The 23,015-nt window shown below is 35.0% G+C and overlaps 3 protein-coding genes across 3 annotated transcripts; 1 reads left to right on the top strand and 2 right to left on the bottom strand.

The window, feature by feature from the left end:
- Positions 1–1,114: 1,114 nt before the first annotated feature.
- On the bottom strand, positions 1,115–10,641 carry LOC126372259 (cytoplasmic phosphatidylinositol transfer protein 1). The gene is made up of 8 exons (XM_050017954.1): positions 10,103–10,641; positions 9,262–9,410; positions 8,931–9,019; positions 8,824–8,831; positions 7,272–7,343; positions 6,369–6,623; positions 5,457–5,582; positions 1,115–4,705 (listed from the first exon to the last, which is right to left on the bottom strand). Exons 1-8 carry the CDS (start codon positions 10,151–10,153, stop codon positions 4,541–4,543), a joined length of 915 nt encoding a protein of 304 aa, XP_049873911.1. The 5' UTR covers positions 10,154–10,641; the 3' UTR covers positions 1,115–4,540.
- A 603-nt stretch (positions 10,642–11,244) lies between these two features.
- LOC126372241 (trafficking protein particle complex subunit 13) lies at positions 11,245–12,806 on the bottom strand. The gene has a single exon (XM_050017918.1). The coding sequence runs from the start codon at positions 12,607–12,609 to the stop codon at positions 11,401–11,403; it is 1,209 nt and encodes a 402-aa protein (XP_049873875.1). The 5' UTR covers positions 12,610–12,806; the 3' UTR covers positions 11,245–11,400.
- Positions 12,807–18,932: 6,126 nt separating this feature from the next.
- LOC126372250 (derlin-2) lies at positions 18,933–22,954 on the top strand. The gene is made up of 5 exons (XM_050017942.1): positions 18,933–19,347; positions 19,774–20,007; positions 20,674–20,796; positions 20,866–21,029; positions 21,623–22,954. Exons 1-5 carry the CDS (start codon positions 19,255–19,257, stop codon positions 21,756–21,758), a joined length of 750 nt encoding a protein of 249 aa, XP_049873899.1. The 5' UTR covers positions 18,933–19,254; the 3' UTR covers positions 21,759–22,954.
- Positions 22,955–23,015: the final 61 nt, after the last annotated feature.

Below are 23,015 nucleotides of genomic sequence, written 5' to 3'. Positions count from 1 at the left end.
GTACCTAGTCACACGCAGGCATTCCCCTCTGCCAAAAAGTGTTTACCCACGTCGACCTATATAGTTTGTATCCTAACAAATGATGTTTTCATCGAGTTGTAGTTATTTTAACGTAACTTACTGTAGATTTGCCGCAAATGGCATTAACTACTTGGCCGGAAATAGTTACCAATGGTGATTTTGGTATGATATTTTGCACCGCGGCAAATTGTGTGCACATGTACACACAAACGCGACCATGACAAATCCGGCCGGAACCGTTCCCGGTACCGTTTCGTCTTAAGATTAAGATGTTCGTGAACATTAAATTATGACCGACTAGTAAGTATTGGTCTCCGTAACGCTTCAGCCCCCTCGGAACAACAACCACGTCTCACAGGGCACGAATTGGATAGCTTCCTACGTCAAAGATAAACTATGAAATTTTGATTTCTAAATAAAGACAGATCTAAAAGTAACAAAAAACGTTTTCTTTTTTTCTATTTAACTTATTTATGAATTTTAATAATGGAAAATTTAATAATAAGTGCGACATTTTGTCACGTTTTTCTATGATGTCATAATATATGTTGCTTTTTCATACAAATTTCATAGTAATTTCGCGTTTTGAAGTTTAGTAAAAAGTAACTAATTTGACTAGTTGAATACTACCCTATTACACCAAGAGACAGCGGGTACTATCTACGCAGATAAACGTCGCACGGCTATTGGTCGAGGCCCTGTAGCCCTGAAGCGAATGTTGCTGTGCCGCGGTGGCAGAAGTTTCTAGTTTCAAACTCCTTTCGAATGGCTAAGCTTTCAGTCCGTTTGATGTGAATATATTGCCTTAGGCTTTTCTATGACAGAAAACGCACCTTTTCTACGTTATATATGTGATACTGATAAGAATATTTGTCATACTTTGCATAGTTAAAATCCAGATGAAACGTATTTGATATAATTATTAAACTCTTTATTGTACACATGAATATAGTTAATAATTACAAAGAAATAGATAGGAACATAGGTCGACTGATTTCTAAAAGATATGATAAGTACTTACTTATAAAGACATTCTTGTGTACCTATTTACTTTAATAAGGTTTGTAATATGTTCTAAATAAAAAATCAAATATTGCATGTACACTTATAGACCATTTATTCAACAACAAACATAATAATAGTCGCACTTAATATTTTACAAATCTGATATACCTATGTATATTGAGGGACGATATTTTCGCATCTGCTTCATACTAACACGTAATAAGTACAAGAAAATGTCTATATCACATACACCAAATGTGCTTTGATTTGTTGATAAAAAATAAACCATATTGCACAGTTAACTGTATTTGTAATCAAAAGCAGTGTATGCTTCAATATGTTCGTTATTTATACTAAAATTCAACGCAAACAATTGTGTTTCACTAAACATAAACAAAATATAAACTCATCATGGAGTATTTTCTTCTGAATTAGTACCTGTGTATTCAATATCATCACTACCTTCATCGTTTTGTACTGAACATGCGAAAACCGCATAGGTATTTGTGAAAAGTACTAAAAATAAATACTATTGTAAAATTAAATAATTATTTCTGGCATGTCTGTAAAAATTCAAATAACTTCTAGAATAATGATCATTGTAAAAAAATACCTACCCACTGTTTTTTACCTTTTTATTTTTTTTACAAACATAATCACTAAAAAGTATGTAGATGTAGATATATCAATTAATTCAATATATATTTATATTGCACAAAACACCCACCAAACCGCAGTTGTTGTCGTGGAGTATGCTATTATGTTGCTACTATGTTGATTAAGGTAGGCCTGTGCCTAGCAGTGGGACGTATATGTATGCTATTTATGTTTATATTTACCTGATATTGCAATAATCTTTACAGACATCTCAAAAATACATAACTTCTTATTCAATATAAACAGCCATCTGTGTTTCTATTCGTCTTTCAGTCACCTTCTCCTTGCTAACACTTTGGTTTCAAATAATTAATATCTACTTATCAATGCAAGCACAGCTCCACAAACAAAATTCATTACACTAATGAGTCAAAAGTATTCGTAAATTATGGAAATGTTTCTTTACAAACAGAGATTATTCACAATAAATTATCAAAAATAATAACTTTCCAAACTTATTTGCCTGTCTGTCTGCCAAAAGGAAGTTAAAATTATTGGCTCTAGAGATTGGAATGGAGTTTTCTTATTTGTTTAAATTATAACGTTGCGCTTACGTCGTAAAGATCTTTTTGCATGTGCTGCAAAGTAACGCAATGAATAGGCATATGAAGTGGTCTTACATTTAGAGACATTTGTTGCAATGAGGTAAGTTCATGCAATATATATGGAAGCTTTAAGGCAAAACCATAAATTTAATATGTGATTTAACATACAAAATAATTCTATCACAAGAATACAGAAAGGACAAAAAGAAAATGGGCATAATTTAATTATAAAAGCCAAAGAGACGGCAATAAAAGATTCGTAGTGCCAACTAAGTGTCACGTACCGAAATATTACATGTAAAAACTACCAATTACTTGCGAAATTTTACCCAATAATGCATACATATTTGTATGCTTAGTAGAAAGAGAAACGCGTGTAAGCGTCGCATTCTTAGTTATATAAATGCGTTAGAACGCTGGTCTACTAAATATGTTATACATATATAATTGATAAACATCTTATAATCGACCTTATTTCGAACATCGATAGTCCTAGGTCCAATAAATGACACACAACCACATTTTATTACATAACCATAGTTTAAGTGAAGGCCGTCAAGAAGTAATCTTAACATTGATAGAATGTTGCTAACTATAACATCAATAACGTCTAATAATTAGATAATATCATCTAATCATAGTCACAAGTAAATAATTTATCATCTAACAAAGCAACTAACCAGTTTTGATAATAATATCCCGCATGAATTACATTTTTTCGCGAATCAACCACACTCTTTGCTAGTTGGTCATGTTAAAAAACTATTTGAAATTCTTGACTTAATATTTTAAATGTAATTGTTCCGGAAAGCGATACAATCATCTATTAATTATTGCCAACTTAATATTCACGATTATTCGCTTTTGCAAACTAATGTTTATATAAATTACCTCCAAAACATAATAATAGTAATAAGAGTAAAGTAGGAACATTCTTATACTGATTTGTTCCACAATGACCACAATTAAGCTTGCAAAGAGAAGAACCAAAGAAATTACTATCATCAAACGTACCATAAATATACGTCGGGCATCAAACAAACGATATTTGAAAGAATTTTAATTCACTGGAATTTATATTCTTTTTACCCGAAAATACAATTCTCTATACACGAATGATATAGTAATATTGATTGTTACTTCTAGCAATAAGGTTCTTGGAAGCGTGTTTATTATGCCGAAGATCGAGCTCCGTCGGTATTGTGTCGATCAAAACATTGACGCAAGCTGTTTGACTATAATTAATAACATTTTGTTTGACATTAGTTATATAACTGAAAAAATTCCAATTTTGAACTATGCCATCCCGCGGAAGTCCGTGTTGCTGTAAGCCGACGGCACACCGCGTAAGTTGGAATTTTAAATAGCGTTGAACAGACTATGAATAGGTGAAAATTTCCATTCATTTTTCTCAATTCGAAATAAGAACACAAATACAGCACAAGCTTTATAAGCAATATATTTAAGCTCGGTGCCGACCCTATTTCTACACATTTGCGAGGTATAAAATATGATAAACAAGATATGGATTCGGCAGTGAAATGAACACGTCTAAGGTATGAAACTAAACCCTGTTACAGCCGGATGAGATCAGACCGACTTACAGTGTGAAATTAAAACCACTATTCAAATATACAAATCATTCTTAGGATAGTGATAACATTCATTTGACATTTATTTTTACTTGTATTTGGCTATCAGTGATTCTGTAACTGAATAAGAGTAGTAAACATGAATCTCAATACAATACCTATCACCTGAAACGCGGCAGCACGATGTCGTAGTGAGATTGTAATCAATTTAAAATCTTTATAATAAGAGGTAGGTTGACTCAAGCCGTCCATATAGAGGCATTAAAGTCATAGCGCATTTTAAAAGCAAAATAAATGTCAAATTATTTAATAATTCTAATAAGAATCCGAATATATAAAGAAACAAGGGTTTTGATTATAACATTACATTAATTTGGGGCCTAAAAAGGTTTTGAAATCCCATCGCATCTCTATAATAACCGGAAGCCACAAAATTATTTTATGATAAAATATGAACTTTCTTATAACAAAATAATACTTTTTCTGATATATCTATTAAGCCCGGACTCCACCAATACGGAGATAGGAAATCCGGGGAGATGTGTTTAAAATAACGAAGAGAATTTCGTTGACACATGATGAGTATATAACTGCATAGCACACCTCGCCTTGGTGGAATCTGGGCGTTCACTGGACGTAGAACTGAAATTTATTTACCTGTAATGTCATACGATTTTAACTTCACCCTGTTGTTTGGTTGAAAGCAACATGGAGGGAGTTTTAAGACCAAGAGAACCAGGACTTTCCTTCTGATGTGGGCGTGGCACCGGGACTCTTAGGAGTTTTGGGAGATTTCGGAGACTTCGGGGTATGCGGCTTCGAGGAGTCCGACTGTTTGTCCTCCTCGCCCTCCTTCGCTTCCACTGTCTCGATCGTTGATTTAAGCTGAAAATTCATTTTTGGTATTCATACGCACAATCTCACATTGTAAAGTACACTATACAAATACATACTTGGCGGTCTATAATCTTCGATCGTAATCGTTATTTGTAGGGGCATATACTGTTTGTCAAAAGACTGATTGATTGATTTGAAAGATGTAATAGTGCTCTAAATTGTCTCATGTCGCTTTGCTTTTTCCATCAACATGAAATCACAACATCAAATGTGGGTGAGGGGTCAACTACAGGTGCTTGTCGTCGCGCCGAGTTTGACGTGCCCACAGAGTGACATCTCTTCAGTACATTACAGTTGTGCGGCCTTAACTGTGTGTTCACGATAGCGCTGTATTGACTTGTATATATACCGAGTCTTCTTATCGTGTGGATTGTGAGGTGGAATACCAACCTCATCAGCCCTGGTGTCAGGGTTATTATTGAGCCGCCAAAGGCCCCTGACATGGCTCATGTAACGATTACGACATCAGCAAGTAGTAACCGGGACCAACGGCTTAACGAGCCTTCCGAAGCACGGATCGTCTTACTTTCGGACAATTAGGTGATCAGCCTGTAATGTCCTAACCATGAGAGATAACAAAGTGATTTTTGTGATATGTCCCCACCGGGATTCGAACCTAGGACCTCCGGATCGTGAGCCCAACGCTTAACCACTGGACCACGGAAGCCGTTATAGTATAACACCGAGTGACTTACGGACTAGCGTCATTCTGTCTTAATATAAATTAGCCTTTATTTACCTTTTGGTTGGTCTGTGCCTGCATGTGTCGCTCGTACTCGCGCACATCGTCGAGTGTCATGTTGTACCAGTCATCCATCCACGCGAACGCCTGTCTGTGGCCCAGTAGCAGAATCTCTCTTATCGCCTGGAAAAAAATATTTAATTTACAATAAGCTTCACACATGGCAAATACAGCCAATGAATCGTTAAAGTTATATGTAATCTATACTATACCTACCTAATATATAACATTCAAATTGTCTTAGAATGATATAAATATCATATTTTTATCTTTATGCAGTTTACATTTACTTTCCTTATCTGACAGTGTTTACTTAAGATGTTATCTTTAGCACATACAAATGCTTTTATTCTGTGTTACTTAAAGCTTAAAAATAATTTAAGTAGTAAAATCATTTCTAATTTCGACAGAGGTTTTAGACTGTAATAAACTTTAAAGTAATCAGAATTTAGATAAAAAGTACGCGTTTTCCTAGGTTCAAACTAGTTTTTACTATAGGCTTTCTAGCTGTTGTGCAGCATAATAACCTGGATTGAAGTGGTAACAAAACTAACCTAGCCTACAAATAGTATAGTGTTAATTTAACTAAGAAATTAAATTTTTAGCAAAGGCCCAAAAATCTACTTTTAACTAGGGAAACACGTTTGTGTTTCAACCAATAAAGTGTTTTAACTCTAACATATAAATTATAAACATAACATAAACAGCCTATTTGTCCCATGTGTGTTTACACATTGTTTACATAATTATAAGCTTCATATAATAATACAACCTACTTAACAATATACATATATTTTTTGCAACTTAAAACTTTTTAAAGGAACATAATTTTATGTGGCCCCTGATTTTCACGCTAGTATAACCTATGAGATTCTGATAATACACGTTAATTCTCATGACTATACTTACCCCTTGCACATACTCTTCAACTCGAGTCTGCAGGCCCCACACCTCGAACTTGACGCTGACAGCTTTATAACAGCACATGATGGGCTGGTGCGTCTCCCGCCAGCCTTCCACCAGCGGCCCGCGGCCGGTCTTCTCGGACTTGTAGAACTTGGGGTCCTCCGCCTCCTTGTAGTGATGAGGTTTTATCTCGTCGTATGCTATATCTAAGAAGTCAACCTCGCGCTGTTCTAGCTCTTCTGGAGTTAAACCGAGGCACTGGAATTGTATAAAGTTCATTGATCAACAGAGTGTAACAGGACTCAATCAAACAATCAAAAATAAAGGATCGGAATACCGAATTAAATACAAGTGCAGTGTTCTCGGAGTAGCAACTCTGTGTCACCTAGCGTAAAAAACTTGAATTCCGAATCTTTTTTTAAGAAGCAATACTTATCAGCAAATGCATTTTTAGTTTATACCTACTCGGAAAATTCGGATTTATTAAAATAGAATGGCACTGTCGCGATCGCATACTTGGCAGATCACTAGCTTCTTTAATTAATTGTTCAGTGTCATACCATCTTCACAGTGATTTCAAAAATGTTTTTTTTTTTTTGGTTATCAAATATTTTAGTTCCTTATTTATAAAACATATTTCCATGTGCTTAATCATTCATAAGTTTAAACAGATACCTACATATAAAATTTCCAATCCAAGAATCAAATAATAATATTTAATGTCCATTTTTAAAGCATTAAATTGCATGAAGCATCATGTGAGTACGTTTTGAAACAGAGGCAGCTACGGCGAAACACTGTAATGTGCCCATTGTACTAAATCTGACCTTGAAGCAAACAAAATTAGACGTAATATAAGCATATGACGTAGGTAATAAGATGGAGGTGAAAATGATTATCACTTACGTTTTCAGTGGTCCCATTGTTGTCTTCGTATCTAGTCTGGATGGATATAGAAAACTTTGGTATGAATGAGCACTGGAAAATAAAACATATTATGAAAATAAATTATTTATGCAGATTATTTTTTATGTATATTTAATAGACAACAGCAAATTCTTTAAACATTATTTTTGAGCACTTCTCTTCTCCTATCATATGGGTTGTAAGGCGGAGTACCAACGTCATCAACCCTGGTGTCAGGGTTATTATTGAGCCGCCAAAGGCCCCTGACATGGCTCATGTAACAACTACTTACTTACATCAGTAAGTAGTAACTGGGGCCAACAGCACTCAATTGATACTAATCTAATTAGCAATAATTATTTTCACCAAAGTCATTGTCACATTCAATTCAAAAATAAATACATATATTTATAAACCATTAATATATAATACTTATATTTTAATGGTATTAACCCTAGGATGGTAACATAATTTAAATGACCACGCATAGTAACAGGGGTGCCACGTCACCCCTGCTACTACGCGTGTTATTAAATGAGTAAAAAACTTTTGTTTAATGAAAAATAAAACTTTTTATTATTAAAACAAACTAAAGGAACACTTTTCTTGAGATCTATCAGTAACTAGACGAAATTATATTAGAAAAAAAATTTTTTTGCTAACTTAAACACAATTAAGACAAATTTCCAAGCGATGTTCGGGGCACGCAGGTCTTTTACATTTGGAACAAAAAATCTTTACTTTTTTGTCATTTTTTCGAGGACACAATGCACATCGAGCTTGCTTTGGCAATTTGGCGGGGGGTTCGCTTGCTGGAACTTCTTCGGGAACATTTAGAATGGCCCTTATATTTCCCGATAGTAGTCGAGGTAAATTTGACTCCAAACGTCGTTTCATGTGCGGCTCGGCTAGCTGTATTGCTAGTTTTTTCAGGAAATTGTTTCTGAATTTGTTAGCTGGCGTATTCGGATGCTTAACTTCTATAGAGAATCATAGAATTGATCCCTGCTTGATCTAACATGCCAAAGAAAAATCTAAGAGGCCAGGGTCGAGTACCCCTTGCAGTCGTATAATTGTGCATCATCTTGTCAAAGGTATATCGCATTGTAGTCCTCAATTATAATTGGCTTGTGCGTTGTGGGATTAACTTCTTCCTTATTGTGCATAGTAGATAGCAATATCACCGATTTGTTCACCTTTGAACAAAACAAAATACCTACGTAAATAGTAACAGGGGTGACGCATCACCCCACACATACCTGCAGAACGAAATTGGCGTGCTGCCGCACCCACCGCGCAACGGCTACTGATGACTGACAGTAAAACAAAAGAATACACAAAATGCTAGAGCGGGATAGCTAATAATTTTCAATAAATCGGCACGTGATTGCTCGCGTGGGGTGTTGAGTCACCCCTGTTACCATCCTAGGGTTAATAATTAATTAAATACAATCAGGGTAGGTATGTAAATCTGGATACTTAATATTAATGATAAATTAAAATTATCTCTAAGTACCTATAATTAATAAATAAAATTAGGAAATCAACTTACTGTATACTCTAAGTTGATTGTGTGATTGAACATGAAACAATTAAACATTAAATTAGTATTATGTAAAATACAACAATAAAAAATTTAGCATCTGTTTAGTACCTTACCTGTTATAGTATAAGGATAATAATTCCATGCTTTTTCTGTGACATAAAATATTTTAGGTATCAGCGACTGAACCCAATAGGGAAGATGACTGGAACAAGGAAAATCATCAATGAATTAATATTTCACAGCAAACATAAATTACTGATTAAACCTTAACTAGTACATAAATATATACCTCTAGGTACAAGATAAACTGATTCATAAACACATTTATTTTTTTAAAACACAGACACACACTTTTAACATTTAAATTTTGATTGTTTCATTTACTCAAGATATATCATCTACTTATTGAACAAAAGATAAGAACTATTTCACCATACTACTAACCTAGACAAATGAATCCTCTTCTCAGTATACTGGCCAGTCCCATTAGTCTCATCATTCACCTGCTCATTGGCCACCACCTCCACACCCTCACCATTACTGGACTGCTCAAAGCTATGCCGAGCTATCATGTACAACTGACCGATACGGTACTGAAATAAAAATTGTAAAGTTAGAGATTGAAGTTAGCTTTGAAATTATATGGCTTATTTGGAATTATCAAGTTTTGCATGGGATTTTGAAGGGCTTTGAGGGACTTTAAAATATGAATGATTGTGAGTTGTGTTTTAAGTGCAATATAATGTAATCTTGGTAATGGAGCACAGATTGATCTTATTGAAGCAACATGGCATGGTGCAGTACGCACCATGCTTCCCTTTGATTTAAGAGGAGGCTTGTGCCCAACAGTAAGACCTACACATATAGGCTATCTATGTTCCTAATAGAGGCGATATTTGACTACTCCGATAGTGGTTAGAAATGCTGAATAAGAAACAAATATACATACATAATATAGTATTATGGAACTTGAACGAATAGAAGGACTTGAGATAATTTTATGATACCTATTTCACCCAGTAAAAAAAATCCTTTTGTTGTTATAACATATAGCATTATTTCGGTGGACGTACACGTGCGAAGTTAGATTAAAACTAGAAGGTAGTACCTATTTGCTTGCTCAGCACCAAGGCCAGAATATCGAGGAAGTGGGTGGCTAGTTATCAGAACCTTTTAGATAATATCGGCATACAAATTAAATTAACTTTAGATAGTTAGACCTACAGATATATTTTACTGATTATGCTAAAAAATATTTAGGTAACATAAGCTTAAATTACGATACCTCTTCCACAGTCATCGGCATGCATATCCTGAATTCTTTGGTCAGAACCATAATGAATAGTTACTAAAACTTTTCACAATTTAGAGAAAATAATTCACAAAAATTAAAGAAATTAGTGAACGACGAATAATTTTTTTTTTTTTTTGGTTTGGTTTTCCCCGAAGGGTAAGGCAAAGGGAACTATGCCCATACAGCCATGTCTGACGTATTTTTTTTCTTGATGATTAATGAAATGGTGAAAGGTGATGAATGATGATGATGAAACCTAAGCCCCCACCCTCGGAGTAGACTCCTACTCCGAACCCCAAACGAATTAACTCAAAAGTCCGCATAAACTTTTGAGCTATGAAGCGGCTTCCTAGCACGAAGCGAAAATAGGCAGATACACTTTGTTTATTGAATACTCCAATGTAATAACACTCGCGAATGTCTTCCGACTAACTTAATGCGATCATTAACCACAAAACACCACTTCGTATTAATTATTTAGATTATTCAATGAAGAAAGCAACTGTCCCGTTCCCGTTTCCCGCTAAAAAGCCGAACGACGAATAAATTACAGAAAAATTGACTGACAAGCCAAATGACAGCCTGATTGACAGATGACAGAACATAAAGAATAGAACAAATAAGGTAGTATGTATGAGGTTCATATCGATATCCCTTTCTTTTTCTTACAACAGTAATTTTAGAATAGTTAGAAAAGGACGTCACTAAATGTTTTTTTTGACGGGAAGGCAAAAACCATTAGTTTACACAACCTAGTTGCTTGCTAGTACCTGTAAATATTTTGAAAATTTCTCCGTAATAGGCAGCAATCTCACAAAAATATGGATATTTATAAAAAGCACTGAAATTGGTTTATTTAGATATACACGCTTAACAATGGTATAGGTACCTACCATGATTTTCCTGTAAAATACACAACACAAATAACTAATACTGAATTTTATTGCACATATAGGAATAATTTACAAGTTTTCATTTTGTGGCCTAAAGGTCAAAAATTTGAAAAAAAAAAACTTCGTTTTGGCCGAATTAGAAACTACCCACAACTACAGTTTGCAAATAATTGTTGCTTTATTGTTGTTTACACTTTAATATTCATTATTAGAAGGACGAGCTATAATAATACAACAAAATATGATTATTACAATTTATATTTCCATTAATTGAATTATAATTACCTAATAACCAAAGTTTTAAGAATACTTATGTTTACAATGATTTATTAATAATAGAGAATTATGGAGGTTGTTGTGAGCACCCGCATAAAGCATATTTTACTGTATTAGATTTTAACATACATAAATGGAAGCTAAATCATCATAATCATATGTTCTCTTCAAAAATAAGTCCACAAGTGATACTCCTGTGATATTATGTAGTCCAGTGCTTATTGGTAAAGCAGTTAAGTTCACATAAATTGAGTTGCCAGGCTCTAATGGGCCCAATTTTCTATTTGATATGCCACACCAAAGCAGACTAGAGTCTTGAAGTGAGCGTAGCTTCAATATGAGATCCAGAGTTCTCTCACTGGCATTTACAATCTTGCACTTGAAGTCAAAAGGTTCATCCACAGATGCTTTACTGGGCAATCTTTCATATGTTAGTCTAATGTCACCATAGTCAGGAGTCATTCTCTGCAGTTGGCTGGTCTGCAGTCTTCCCTTCTCTCCCAAGTTGGACCTCCAGACGATGTCTAGTTTACCAATATTTTTTGCAGCTGCTAGAAGTTTAATTTCTTTAGAAATGCTTTCTCTTGGCGACAAGCAATATAAGTATTGACAACTCTCTTGAGGTTGCAACAAGGTGACATCTCCAAACACAGAAACATTGTCATTAATCTCATTTAATGATTTCACAGTAAATTGTTGGGAACTTTCCAAAGAGACCTGTTCAAGTGTAATTGAACCTGAAGTAATATTCTGCACTTGGGCTTCCAGATACACATCATCAGACTCAGCATTGTAGAACTTTGTCTTAACATCCAATGGTTTCATCACTTCAAATTTAAAGAATTTTCTGAATGATGCCAATGTATTGTAGTTAGACATATAAGTGACTTCACATACCAGGATATGCGTACCGAGGTCTTTAACCTCGTGATGTATAACATCACTGAGTGTCTCATCTACATCAAGCATTATGGGAGATTGGTTTTGTTGAGTAGACAGAGGTATTCTTTGAGAGTTTGTTTGCAAATCTGCCTTGATAGAAACACTCTGTACAGGTTGGTTAGTTTCATTATGAACACACACGTAACAAGAGAACGTCTCTCCCAAGTAAATATTGCCAAAACTTTGAGGTAGAAGTAGAAACTGTCCAGCTGCCAGCGTTTCCATCTGAGTGACTGCTGTCGCGTCGTCCTTCAGGTAATTGTTTAAAATATTCCCTGGCAGGTCCTTGGAATCACATGTTACTATTTTAGGACTTATTAGAGCCGGTTTTGTAAGTCTCATCACCTTTAAAGCAACCAAATGCTCGACAACGTCTTTGGGATCCATGGTAGGGTACTATATTGTTTCACACAACAATGTATATATGTGTAGGTATGATGCAAATCTCTTTCTTTGTTGTATTTTTATAATTAATAGAAAATACATACACTAAAATGGGGCAGTTTATAAAATTATAACGAAAAATCTCAACAGAAACAATACGGAGTGAATGACAACAAATCAGCTGTTATGTGTCAAAAGCTTGGATCAATAATTTGAAAGAAAGAGATAACATAACAAGAAGCACGCTGCCAGTCGCCAGCCAGAATGAGATGTAAAATTTTTTTTTTTTGGTTATTTTGTCCGTAGGACAGGCAAAGGGATCATAGCCCATACAGCCAAGTCATGTGTTATATTTATTTATATATTTTTAGTTATAAAATTCATAGAAGGCCTAAACCAAGTCTGGCGTATTTTTACAAAATTAAGGCCGAAGCCAATTCTTAGTTTGATTTCAGAACTAAGGCCGAAGCCATGTCTTAGTTTGTTTTAAAAATTAAGGCCGAAGCCAAGTCTTATATTATTTTCAAATTAATGCCGAAGCCAAGTCTTATATTGTTTACAAAATTAAGGCCGAAGCCAAGTCTTAGTTTGTTTTCAAAATTCAGGCCGAAGCCAAGTCTTATATTGTTTTCAAATTAAGGCCGAAGCCAAGTCTTTTATTGTTTTCAAAATTAAGGCCGAAGCCAAGTCTTAGTTTGTCTTCAAAATTAAGGCCGAAGCCAAGTCTTAGTTTGTTTTCAAAATTAAGGCCGAAGCCAAGTCTTAGTTTGTCTTCCAAATTAAGGCCGAAGCCAAGTCTTAGTTTGTTTTCAAAATTAAGGCCGAAGCCAAGTCACAAAGTCACAAGTCAATAACAACTACAAGTAATCAAGAAAGGCGAAGGGTAAAATCCAAGACTAAAACACTAAAACAAAACAAAACGTATGTCGGTTGACATCTGTCAACACAACATTGAAACAAAAACAAAAGATACACAAAAGAAAAGAAAGTCAAAACGTAAAAAAGAACACAAATATATTCAAATTCAAGGTATTTCAAAGCAATAATCAAAAAGAAAGAATGTTTAGACAATCAAATATCTCCAAAAGTTGCTAAAACAAATTCATAGAGGGGCTTATAACAGTCCCTGTTTTTGAGAAGTTGCTGAAGGGAGAGCGGGATTTCTTCAGCTGTACGATATATGTTCAGGAGGCGGTCTATGAGAAGCAATCTGGGAAGAGTGAAACTACTGCAATCAAAGAAAAGATGTTGCAAAGTCTGATCAGCAGAGTTACAGAAATCACAAGTAGGTGATGTGAGAATTTTGATTCTATTTAAGTGGGCATTAAAACGGCAATGTCCTAGTCTAAGACGACATATAATTGAATAAAATTTTCTACCGGGGTACAGAGTACCTTTTGTAAACCATGGTGTTGATAAACTATTATTAATTTCGGCATACCATTTGCCTTTAGTTTGAATAATTTCCTGCCATGTTTCATTAAATTCATTTTTCAACTTTGTCCTGACAATAGCTACGATGTCAGAATCAGGAACTAAAACATTTTTAATGGGGTGAGACTGGGAACTATTTGTTATGGATCTGGCAAGAAAGTCTGCTTGCTCATTACCAACCACACCAATGTGTGACGGTGTCCAAGTCAATATTATATTTTTATTGTTTATTGACAGATTTTTATATTTTTCCCTTATGTCATAGATTATGTAGTTGGTATTACTAGTAAGGTTGGGATTATTAAGAGCTTGAAGAACACTCATACAATCTGAAACTATTAGCCACTTGTTGCCATCCTGAGACTCAATATAATCTAAAGCTATTAGAATAGCCAAACATTCAGCTGTATAGCTACTGACAAATGAAGGCAGTTTATACCCATGTCCCCCCTTAGCATGGGCATCATAAATTGCAGCAGAAACAGATTTGCTATTTTTGGCACCGTCAGTATAAACCTGATGATGATCAGACCAACCATTCAAAAAAGAATATACCTCTTCCTTACATTTCAAAGATGAATTTATATCAATTTTCATTGGAAAGAATTTAGAATCAAAAGAGTTCTCATAGCAAGGCCATAAAGAACTTGAATACAAATTAAAATCTTTTTGTAAATTTATAATTTCAGGCAGAAGCTGCCCAAGAGAACCAAAATATGAGCTACTAATTCTTGAGGAGGAAGACTGCAACTTCAGAAGCAAAGGATGATTTTTAATAGAAGAAATTTTCAATAGAAACTTAAAGATGAGATATTTGAACCTGCTTAACAAAGGAGGTACATTACATTCCACCTGCATCGATATGATGGGGGTGGAGCACATTGCACCAAGAATAATTCGTAAACAACGATTCTGAATCTTTTCTAATTTTTCAACAAATTTATTTACACTAGAAAAGCAAAAAAAAGCATATTCAAAATGACTCCTTACAATAGATTTATAAAGAATCAATAAAATTTTGGGATCTGCACCCCAATAGGTACCAGTTAAAGATTTTAATATATTACAGGATTTGGATGCACGAGTTGTTAAGCAATCGACATATTTTTCAAACTTAAAATTATGCTGAAATAAAACACCCAAAAACTTTACTGTATTATCAACAGGCAACAATCTATTATTATAATAAAGTTTAACACTTGACGCTTTAACCATTTTTTTAGAAAAGATAACTACTTTACTTTTGTCAGTGCTGATCTCTAAACCAAGACTTTCAAAATAAGTCTGCAAGTTTAAGAGAGCAGCATTGAGTTTCCCTAGAATATCAGGCAACTCAGTACCAGAACAATACACAGCCAAGTCATCAGCAAATTGTAAATTTTGAGTTTCATTGCCTAAAACTAAATTTAATTTGTGAATATACAGTATGAACAACAATGGGCTTAAAATCCCACCTTGAGACACTCCTTTGAAGGAATTTCTAGGACCAATTAACTGATTATCATGTTTAATAAAGATTTTTCGACCATGCAAGAAATTAAATATCCAATTAATTATTTTTCCAGGCAACTGCAATGAAGACAGAACAGTTGTTAAAATATCCAAATTAACATTATTAAAAGCGCCAACAACATCGAAGAAAATACAACCCAAAATCTGATCACGAGACAGAGCATCACGGACATCCAGACAAAAGTGACTCAGGCTTTCCCGCGCCGACCGCCCTCGGCGAAAGCCAAATTGATTAGCTGGTAAGATACTATTGCTTTCAATGAAGAATTCCAAACGCTGTTTAATCAGTTGTTCAGCTATTTTACCAACACAAGAACTTAGTGTTATAGGACGATATGAATCAGCATGGCTACTATCCTTGCCTGGTTTTAAAATAGGCACTATACAATCTGTCTTCCATTGTTCAGGGATTAAACCGTTTTGCCACAGATAATTTAGTAAATTCAAGAATAATAACATACTGGATGGATTTAGTAATTTAAGCATTTTGTATGACACCCAATCCAGGCCACATGCTGTATCCTTACGAGATCTTAAGGCTGATTTTAATTCTTCAATAGAAAAGACTGTTGCTAGAAAAGAATTCGTGGAACTTAATAATATATTAAAGTGATTGTTGTCAGACAATTTTTCAGCTGTGTCAGGAGTATACTTGCGCAAAAATTGAAATACCCAGGCTTGACTAGAAAACTCACTGCGTGTTGAAAAGGTTTTATTAAATTTCCTAGTTTTAGACCAAATTAGTTTCATTGGTGTTAGTCTGGAAATAGATATACAAAAGTTTTCCCATGACGATTTACGTTCCTGCTTTAATGTGCGTTTTTTAAGGGCTTGCGCTCGCTTGAAGTTGATAAAAGTATCGACACAAGGATTTAATTTAAATTCTAAATATGCTTGTTTACAATTATTTACAGTTTTAGTACATTTTTCGTTCCACCAGATTAGAGGGATTCGATTTTTAGTTCTATGTTTATTATTATGAGAAGTTGAGGGTGAAATAACTTTGGTAGTACTGCCAGACCTTGAACATACTACACATTCATTTATAGTAGAAATGATGATATTGCAGAAATTGTTATAGCTCTCAATTAAATTACAAACATCAATTTGAAATTTGGATAACAACTCATTTACACGTTTCTCATATAGCTCCCAATCTACCATTTTCAGGTTGGCGTGAGGCGGGATGTTCGCCGAAGAGTCTGTAGCAACTGAAGGAGAAGATGTAAAACAATACTTCGTCAAAGTGGGTAGATGATAGCTACCACCTAAGGGATCTGACATGACCTGCCATTCACATGACAAGGCCAGTGATGAGGAAACCAATGTTAAATCAAGGCCATTTGGCCGCCAACTAAGAGTACCTGTTGTCGTTGCACGTCCGTCATTCAAGAGAACCAAGTCATTCTCATCCATGGAGTCCAAGACGCTTCTGCCTCGTGTATCAATACTACCACACCCCCAAATGGTGTGATGTGCATTGAAATCGCCTGCAATAATCAACGGTTTTGGAATACTACGAATCAAATTGTCAAATCTACCTTTATTAAAGGTAGGGTTACAATTACCTGGACTGTAAAAACTAGCGATAGATATGTATTTTTGATTAATTTGAACCTGAACTACAACGTTTTGTAGTGAGTCATCAAAGAAAGTGTCTAATTTACGAAATACTAGACTTTTATGAATTAGAATGGCTACTCCATTGTGGTCATTGCCGCAATCATTACGGACAGTGGAGTACCCTTTAATATTAAAAATTGTACAAGATTTAAACCAAGTTTCACTAATAATAGATATATGTATTTTATTATCAAAGAGAAATTTTTCAAATTCATGTCTATTACTTAACAAACTCTGTGCGTTCCACTGCATTATATTTATTGTTTGGGCTGAGAATTTGAAGGATTTTTATTTTTATGCTGAATAGTTTCTTTTATTGTGTCTGTTATCATTTGAGAGCTAATACTTGTGTTGTTTACTTTGTTTAATGTAATAACTTTTATTATAGATTCTGTGAGCAAAGTTAATGCGTTTTTATTAGATAGAATTAAATTTATTAATTCCTGACTATTTTCTGTTTTGCTGAGTGATGGAAAGTGTTTATTTTTATTGCTGAATAAATCTGAAAAAGGTGTCGGCATAACTTTATTTTTATTTTCAATTATTTTTTGTTTCTTTATAGGACATTGCCCCGAAATAGACAGGTGATTTCCCTGACAGTGGACACAGATAGCTTTGTCTGATGAAGAGGTGCACGATTTAAAATTGTGCTGGTCACCACAAATTGAACATCTTTCAGAGTTTTTACAGAATTTTCCCAAATGACCATATCTTAAACATCTGAAACACTGTTTTACCGGGGGGATGTAGGGTAAAACAGGGAACCTCCACATTTTAATAAAAACATAGTCTGGCAAAGAAGTCGACGCTGAAAATGTAATTGCGACCGATTGGGTGGGTTGTAGTTGGAACGACTCACCAACTTTCTCCCTTCTCATAATTCGTCGTACACAGATTACTTTTTTACAATTTGTACCTAGACCCAGTTCGTTAAATATTTTTTTGTTTGTCATACTGGTAGGCACTGAGTTGATAACGCCAGTCATTTCAGTGGTACCAGCAGGTATCGTCGCTTTTAAATTTTGGTCTCTCAAGAATGTAGAGTTATCCAAAAAAGCATTTGCCAAATTTGGGCGATCAAAGACTACGCCAATTTTAAATTTATTTATTTTTTTGAGATATTTAATGCCTTTGACTACTCTGGTGAAACAAGTGCTTAAATTCATCATATCTCGTGTCCCAATCGGTTGTTCAGTGCTACTTTCGATAAATACAACAAATTCATAACCTGCTGCGCTATCTTCTGGATACCGGCGACTGTAATCAGTCACTCGGTATGGAGCATATTTATCTTCTTCAATCTCCGTGTCCATGATCCTTGGCGGGTCGGTAACGTCCGAGTCAGAAGACTCGGGCTCAACAACCTCACCTGGTTCATCCCGAGACTGGGGCTGCTGCTTGCCTCCTTTTGTTGCCGAATACTTCCGCTTTGCCGGCTGGCCAGGCATCTTGCCCGCCGCGCGGGTCCTTAGCGGACCGCCTCTGCTACGGTTTTTTATAAAAACTTACCAAACGATAAATATTTACATTCAGATATGAAACAACTATTTATACAATAACTTAAACTAAATAATTATGTACAAATTATACAAATATCTACAAAATTTGAAAATAAAATTGAAATTAAAATCGAGAGCTTAAAAAATCCCGCCTAACTTGTTCGAAGGTTCCCGCCCTTTTTTTTCATGAGATGTAAAATAAATAGTGCAGCCAGAGTCGGCCTAATTTTGTCTATGGATTTGAATGGAACACGCGTTGATAAAAAGAGAAAAAAAGCATTTGTCAGTTTGTCACTTTTACCATTTTTTTTGCAAATTGGGGGTGAAATACAGAGATATTTATTTTTCCGTTGCTAATTTCGTAAATAATCGCCTTTATGTGGTCTACTGGCGCTATATATTTGTACATTAATAACTGTTAAAATAAGTTACTTTGACTTGACCGCTTGTGTGTACCTATTTTCTGATGTGGCCCAATCATGTCGATTCAAATCGTTACTTCATTATCTATCAGCTAATTTCCTTTTGAGCATTGTGTGTATAATTTTAAAGTGGTCTATTTGTAGCATATGTATTGAAGATGGCATACCAGACCCTCCTTCAAGAGTATATGCTAATTCCACCCGTCACCAGGGCTTACACCACTGCATGTGTTATCACAACTTTAGCGGTAGTAAGTATTTACGTTTATTTTGCGATGATGTATAAGTAATTTTGATACTTGTGGTCACTGCGCAGCACTCGGCAAACCATATGTTCTGTGCTGTGTTATGAAGATCTTTTAAAATGTTGCCTACCAGTCTACCTCTTGTTTACGTTTATGAATACTCTGATCACGAATGCCGCCGGGTTAGATATACCCATACCAGGATTTCCATATCATATGGTCACAATTATTAATTATTTGGGTATAGTAGGAGCCATGTAAACTACATTACCACAATGATTTTGAATGTAAAATCTTATTGGAAGTACCTACCTATTTTATAACCATGCAAATAAACTCCTATTTAACCCTTGTTAAAGTCTTGGTAATATTGTTACGTTATTATACTGTGTTTGATACAAAATTATAACATACTTCTTTTTCAAATTTCAGCAATTAGACTTGGTGTCCCCATTCCAGCTGTATTTCAACCCAATCCTAATTCTCAAGAAGTACCAGCTATGGAGGCTGATCACCACATTCCTGTTCTTTGGGAACCTCGGGTTCAATTTCTTCTTCAATATGATATTCACATACCGATACTGTAGGATGCTGGAGGAAGGTTCCTTCAGAGGGAGGACGGCTGATTTTGTCGTCATGTTCATCTTTGGTGGAGTGCTTATGATAGTATCCTTTTTTTTAAATCAGTGTATTCTATGTAAGCCTTTAAATATTATTTATTAATTGTTACTAAAAGAATATCATCATGTTAAAGAAAGAAATAATTTAGCAAATATCTATGAAACATACTATTTTGATTGTATATTTTTTTCCTTATGAGGCCCAGATTTCCAGACACAATAGTTAAATAATGGGGTTTGGACATTGTACCTTACAATTTTAATCATACTCTTAATAACCAAGAGATTCTTTCTCACTTATCTGTGGGTTTGATAAGCACTTATCCAATAGCAGTAGTAGTAATTCCTTATTCTATGCCAATAGTGAAAATAAAACAGGATTGATCATTTTATTTTAATAATAATAAATAGTTTATACATATTCCGGTGCTGGGCACAGGCATGGAATAAGGAATAATTCTACATATAGAACAGCAACTTCTAGTCTTCAATAGTATGGGCGTCAGGCACACACAGATGATAAACTAATGCCACTTAGTATTGCCCTTGTAATAAGGTGTTTTGTAAGAAGTGTCTGGAGTGTGGCATCGAAGGGGTTATGGAGCACATTCCACCATCCTGCTCTAGTGTGTTGGTGCAGGTGTTTGGAGTAGTAGCCCATATTTTATCGTATTACACATTATTTCAATAGATTTCCTGAACAGAATCTCAGTTATGTGCATTCTTCGTTAACTTGTTATTTTTAGGTCAGGCATTCACAATCATGATTGTGTATGTGTGGTCTCGGCGCAACGTGTTTGTACGAATGAACTTCTTTGGTTTAATGAATTTCCAGGTAATTAAACGTTTTATTGGCTGTAAAAAAATGTTTGGTTATAAGGCATAAAACAAGTGTCTGTTTCAGGCTCCATACCTACCTTGGGTACTGCTAGGCTTCTCAGTTCTACTTGGCAATGCAATATCTGTGGACCTAGTGGGAATGGCTATTGGACACATCTATTTCTTCATGGAAGATGTCCTACCAAGGCAGAGGGGTGGACAAAAGTTATTGAAAACTCCAAAGTTCCTGTAAGTTTGAACATGACAGACTACTTTTCTATTTTCGAAATGTAAAAAAAGTAATGTAAAGGTGTGGTGCCATAGTCCAAAAAGTGTCTTCTGTGGTAAAGAGTGCATTTGATAAATTTTGCTTTTCTAATACATAAACTTACGCCCGTAATCCCTAATGGGGTGGGCAGAGCCACAAGTAATCAAAGACAACTTGCAGCCACTGTTGATACGAAGTCCAAAGATGGATATGATGAACCTAGTTTATGTATGTATGTGTATGCTTTTGTAAAATTTTGCACATTTCACACTACATGCACGTCAGTCTAGTTATAAAATATAGCTCCAGACTCAATAGAATCACTGATGCTATAGACCATAGAATAATACTGGTTATAGAAAGAATGCTAACCCTCCGCCCTGCACCAATTCGTATCGGACGCAGAGATATTCCTCACCCCCTCTGGGTCTCACTTTAGTCTAAATGGCCGTAAGCCGCCGGTAATCCGAGTCTACGCACATGGTTAAGTATGAGATTTTTGTATGGAGTGTCCAGGGTGTGCTGACGGTTACGTCCCTGAACTGATCTAATCATACTTATGTATTAATTCCAGGAAAAAGCTATTCGATCCGGCTCCCGAACCGGAATACGTTCCTCTTCCCGAGTTAGCCAACATCCGACCTGGGGGCTTCAACTGGCAACGCCGACCTGACCCGGTGGCGGATGACGATGACGACGAGCCCAGATAAGATCTCAATCGTGTACATACAAGGGATATTTCTTGGGGTGTCCATGGACCATACAACTTTGATTTCTTTTGTATTACTGTAAAACTAAACAGCCTACTACTGGGCATCTCTCTTCAATTGTTTCTGAATCAGACAGGTCAGAACATAATATTATTCTCCACCACACTGATATCAGCAGATTATTATTTTTTTAACTAAAGGCGGTTGTGATTGACTTGGTTTAGTAATTTCCAAGGATTTTTAAACAACTATCGTGTTGGCGATTATAAGTTTATATAAACTTATAAATAACAAACCAAAGTTTGTTTGACAGTTCAAAACTAGCGCTATCTCTTACTTATACTAAGCGTAGTAAAGGACGGCACTATTTTCACAGCTGTAAAACTAAAATAGAATTGGGTCTTCACTGCCAAAACCGACACGATTTTACGATTACATAGTCCCATATTTTGTAAACAAACTAATGGAGATGTCATAATCATGTGATAATTGAATTATCTTTCTTGCCAGAGTGTTGTCCTTTTATTAGAAGTCATCAGTCACACACGTTCGTCGCATTATAATAACACGTCACGTCGCACGGAACAACCACTTTTGTTGTTTTAGAATTTGTAAAGCTATCGAAATAAGGTAGGATTGATTATAAAAATGGGGCGACATTGACTATTTTGACAAGATTTTTGGTGGTTAGTATTCCGAAATTACAACCTAATATCTTATATTTAAATAAAAGAATGCTTGTTTTGTATTATATTGTAACAGTTACAACATTGGAACAGTTGTAACATTTTCTAATAAAGTGGAATAGTTTTAAAAGTTTACGTCTACAGTAGTGACGTAAATGCAACAGTGTGGTGGAATGTTAATGCCACTAACTAGTTTATCAATTTTTATGGCCCGTGGACATGAAGTGTAACGTGCATTTGAAAGCAAGCCAAACTATTCTCTAAGACTCAACATTTTCTATTATCCGTCGCGTAATGGAGATAACCTTCATTTGACTGGGTGTTGTTTCATATCTGTATAAAGTACTGAATAGCCTTCAGTTCTGTAAAATTGTACAAAACTCAGTGTGAATAGTTAATATTTCGTCGCAATAGTGAATTGATATTGATATGTATTTGCGTAATTTAAGGTGTATAGATAGGGGTTTGTTATTTGTGAATATAATTAGTAAATATATCAATTATTCTGTACACACGGTATATTATTGCGCAGTCATCAGATTACCTACATGAGTATAGATTAGAAACAGTG

This window comes from Pectinophora gossypiella, chromosome 13, assembly GCF_024362695.1.
Source record: "Pectinophora gossypiella chromosome 13, ilPecGoss1.1, whole genome shotgun sequence".
NCBI classification, from domain to species: Eukaryota; Metazoa; Arthropoda; class Insecta; order Lepidoptera; family Gelechiidae; genus Pectinophora; species Pectinophora gossypiella.
Note: the sequence above shows the minus strand (reverse complement) of the source record. Positions and strands in the feature narration are given on the sequence as shown.

Coding starts and splice junctions, on each gene's coding strand:
- LOC126372241 (XM_050017918.1), bottom strand. CDS start 12,609: ATGGATCCCAAAGACGTTGTCGAGCATTTGGTTGCTTTAAAGGTGATG.
- LOC126372250 (XM_050017942.1), top strand. CDS start 19,255: ATGGCATACCAGACCCTCCTTCAAGAGTATATGCTAATTCCACCCGTC. Junction 19,348..19,773: donor TTATCACAACTTTAGCGGTA/GTAAGTATTTAC, acceptor TTCAAATTTCAG/CAATTAGACTTGGTGTCCCC. Junction 20,797..20,865: donor TTGGTTTAATGAATTTCCAG/GTAATTAAACGT, acceptor TGTCTGTTTCAG/GCTCCATACCTACCTTGGGT.
- LOC126372259 (XM_050017954.1), bottom strand. CDS start 10,153: ATGGTTCTGACCAAAGAATTCAGGATATGCATGCCGATGACTGTGGAA. Junction 9,020..9,261: donor AAGAGGATTCATTTGTCTAG/GTTAGTAGTATG, acceptor TCCTTGTTCCAG/TCATCTTCCCTATTGGGTTC. Junction 4,706..5,456: donor AGGCACAGACCAACCAAAAG/GTAAATAAAGGC, acceptor ATGAATTTTCAG/CTTAAATCAACGATCGAGAC.